At 38.9% G+C, this 4289-nt stretch overlaps 1 protein-coding gene across 3 annotated transcripts in view; it reads left to right on the top strand.

Moving 5' to 3' along the window:
- LOC107693639 (serine/threonine-protein kinase SBK1-like) overlaps positions 1-4289 on the top strand; it is a 12690-nt gene that overhangs the window by 3517 nt on the left and 4884 nt on the right. For 2 of the 3 annotated variants that reach the window (XM_016493091.1, XM_016493090.1), the window contains exon 2: positions 2284-2479. In XM_016493091.1, the coding sequence (XP_016348577.1) occupies positions 2308-2479 (172 nt within the window). In that variant the 5' untranslated portion in view covers positions 2284-2307. Of the gene's footprint in view, positions 1-1958; positions 2480-4289 lie in introns of those variants that run through there. The other variant, XM_016493089.1, reaches the window with a different exon arrangement.

Below are 4289 nucleotides of genomic sequence, written 5' to 3'. Positions count from 1 at the left end.
TCAACATATTCTGTTACACCAAATACACAAAATAATGATCTTTAAAAAAGCATCATATGACCCCTTTAAGTCAGTTTTTAATGAAGCCGCTCCACACAACCTCCTGTTCACTGCTTCTTTCACTAGATATATACAGTATTGTCCAAGATCTCGCAGTCATGCTCATGCTCATTCTTAATAAACACCAGTATGTTTGTTTAAATGCATTCATTAACAAATTAGTACCATGTTGATTGAATATTGTGATGATACTGTGGATTGTATTTTGCTTAAAACAATGTTTTTCCAATTGCATTCTTTGGTTCTCATTGGGCAGTCAAACTGCTAGCCACAAATGCATACGATTGGTTGAGCCAATGTTGCTCTTTCAGGCTTTTCAGCATGTTTAAAGAAAGAGAGCAATAGCACAGAGCCACAGTGTGTTCAGACCTTAAAATAGCTTCGTTTTAGTTGAAGTAGTGCTTAAGTTAAAAAACGTCTGCATGTGTCCTTTCGTTGTAATCACACTCTCTGATTATGCTGCTCACAAAATGCTTGTATTAATTGCAAAGGTCAAATGTGATGTGATTCTTCTCTGTCAACTGATGCAGAGGCCTTGAATTGTCACTTTGGCTTTCTATCATACCATCATTCCATCAGTCCTTCACCACTCCATCATGCCTCTTTATTTACAAGCAAGTCCGGAAAGACAAGAAGTCTTTCAGGGTTAGTGAAGAAAACAAGTGGGACTGTAGGGAAATGCATCAAATGCAGTCCTGTTGAGGAGAACTGAGTTATCTAATCATCTAATCTAAGCACTGCATTATTCAGAAAACATAAAAATCTGTATTGATGTCTTTTGTGCATGCTGAAGGTGTTGTGACATGTAATGTGTAATGCAGCTGTGCGATCAACAACATAAGCTGTGAATAAGAATGTCATTCCATTTAGCTGGATAATGACAATTGCCTCTGTAAAGCCGCTTTGAAACAATCTGCATTGTATAAAGCCTTATAGAAATAAATGTGAGTTTGCTTGACTTACACCAGAACCAGATTAGGTTAGTTCCCGGTCCTTGAATCTGATTGGCTGAGTCATTCCAAGAGTGCTGATATCACCGTCCAATAGCAAATGTTTGTGTTTGTTCCAGACAGGTCAGTTTGTGTTAGTGCTGGGGGTTTTTCAGTGACTCTTTCTGCATCATTATTCCAGTAGGTGGCGACAAATGACTTGAACTAATTCGTTCAAAACACTGGATTTAGGAATGAATCAACATTTAGGAATGAATCAAATGACTGAGTAATTGAATCATTCATTCAACTGATTTGTTCAGAAACACTGATTTATTTAATAATGACACAAGTGAGTCACTGAATCATTTGTTCAACTGATCCATTCCAAACACTGATTCATTTCGGAATTAAACAAGTAGCTGAGTCACTGAATCATTCATTCAACTGATTTGTTCAGAAACACTGATTTATTCAGGAATGAAACAAGTGACTGAGTCACTGAATCATTCATTAACTGATTCGTTCAAAAACACTTTAACAAGTGGAATTAAACAAGCCACTGAGTCATTGGATCATTCACTCAATTCATTCCAAACACTGATTCATTTGGGAATTAAACAAGTGGCTGAGTTATTGAATCATTCACTCAACTGATTTGTTCACTGCTGCTGTGTGTCGCTCAGAGATGTGATGGTTGATTCTGCTGTGGTTCAGTGATGGCAATTCTGTGTTTAAAAGTCACTGAAGTTATTGAACGGTACACAATAAATTTAAATTTAAAGGTAATAATAATTTTTCTAGGCCTACTCTTTATGCTGATGGTCAGATATTCTTCCTTTGAAGCTCAAGACTCACATTGGATGATCTCAAATCACATGATCAGTAGGTTGATTTAGAAAAAGTGTGACATAACAAATACTAAGATTTTCTAAAACTCATTTTTTCCTTTTCAAAACTTGCTTGAACTAATTTGACCATCTTATTCAGCAGGTTACGCAACAGCAGGTCAGATCGAGCTCTGCTTTAAAATGTAACAAAATGATAAATATTCAAGACGGACCCTGTAAAGATCAGACGATTGTAATCTAACATAAGCCACTGCAGCCAAACTCTGAGAGGGAGACTGCAGAGGCATGAAGCAGAGGAGAGATCAGCAGGTTAGATGAGGAGAGGACGCGTCTCTTATCTGCAGGATAATGACATTCCCTGCGGCACACCACTGCTCAGTCCTTAGGCTTAGAGGAAGGCGGCTCCTAAACTGAAATGCGTTTCCTTGTTCTTTGTGTCGCAGTGAAGCCGAGTGATCGTCAGCAGAATGAGCTCTTCTCCCGTCGTCTCACGTGTGTCAGTCGACATCCTGGAGGAACTGCAGCGCTTCGCAGCTCAAAACCTGGAGAAGCTCGAGCTCAACAAATACTATGAAGTCATACGGGAGCTCGGGAAGGGCACCTACGGCAAGGTGGACCTCGTCAGCCACAAGATCAGAGGTACAGCACATTTACAGACCAGGGGTATTATAGTTAGTGCAAACTAAAGAAAACAACAACAACAGTTTCATTACATGAAATAAAATAAACAGAAAATTAAATTCTATTAAATTCTCATATTCATTTAGCTTAAATTTAAGTATTAAAATAACTGTAAAAAAAAATGCTCGACCAGTAAGAGGTTTTTAATTACATTTTAATTATCACATATGAATTTGCAAACATTTATTAAAAATGACAACCACTTTTTCTCAGTACTAATCATCCACATTTGTAAGTAAGAGTAATGGATTGCATCACAGCATCCATAATATTGGCATTATTGTATATATATACAGGGGTGCGACCAAAATAAAAAATGCGCTGGGTAAATGTCCGCATGGTGGACAGCTGTTAATGCACAAACACTGTTTTACATCGACTCACTGCAATACTGTATAAGATTTCCATTCGAACTGAAAGCATAAATCTGCCAGTTTCAGAGCAAAACACTGAAACCGGCAGCACATATACTTACCTGCCAGCAACCCGCCAAAATAAAAGCTTGCTGATTTTCAGTTTGAAATATATGAAATAAAAGAAAATGCAAATATTAGTATTGTATTTTTTTTAAAGTTTACTATAAAATAATTGTATTTTTAATACTCACTTTTTATTTTAAAATATAATGGTATGATCACATTTTATTTATTATTTTATTTAAAAAAGCAAAATAAATAAAGTGCAATAATACTATTATTACTATTATATTATCTTTTATAGTTATATTTAATGGGTCACACTATTGTTTAATGTGAGCACCAAACCAAATCTTTAAACTTACATGCATCCCTGTTTAGATAGATGGATGGATAGACGGATGGATGGATGGATGGACAGATGGATGATGGATGGATGGATAGATAGATGGATAGATAGACGGATGGATGGACGGATGGATAGACGATGGATGGCTAGACGGATGGATAGACAGATGGATGGATGGATAGATGATGGATGGATGGATGGATGGATGGACAGATGGATGGATAGACGGATGGATGGATGGATAGACGGATGGATGGATGAATGGATAGACGGATGGATGGATGGATAGACGGATGGATGGATGAATGGATAGACGGATGGATGGATGGATAGACGGATGGATGGATGAATGGATAGACGGATGGATGGATGGATAGACGGATGGATGGATGAATGGATAGACGGATGGATGGATGGATAGACGGATGGATGGATGAATGGATAGACGGATGGATGGATGGATAGACGGATGGATGGATGAATGGATAGACGGATGGATGGATGGATAGACGGATGGATGGATGAATGGATAGACGGATGGATGGATGGATAGACGGATGGATGGATGAATGGATAGACGGATGGATGGATGGATAGACGGATGGATGGATGAATGGATAGACGGATGGATGGATGGATAGACGGATGGATGGATGAATGGATAGACGGATGGATGGATGGATAGACGGATGGATGGATGAATGGATAGACGGATGGATGGATGGATAGACGGATGGTTGGATGGACGGATGGACGGATAGACGGATGGATAGACGATGGATGGATAGACGGATGATAGACGGATGGATGGATGGATAGATGATGGATGGATGGATAGATAGATGGATAGATGATGGATGGATGGATGGATGGATGGACGGATGGATGGATAGACGGATGGATGGATGAATGGATAGACGGATGGATGGATGGATAGACGGATGGTTGGATGGACGGATGGACGGATAGACGGATGGATAGACGATGGGTGGATAGACGGGTG

Source organism: Sinocyclocheilus anshuiensis, unplaced genomic scaffold (assembly GCF_001515605.1).
Source record: "Sinocyclocheilus anshuiensis isolate Anshui unplaced genomic scaffold, SAMN03320099.WGS_v1.1 scaffold546, whole genome shotgun sequence".
Taxonomy (NCBI): domain Eukaryota; kingdom Metazoa; phylum Chordata; class Actinopteri; order Cypriniformes; family Cyprinidae; genus Sinocyclocheilus; species Sinocyclocheilus anshuiensis.
Note: the sequence above shows the minus strand (reverse complement) of the source record. Positions and strands in the feature narration are given on the sequence as shown.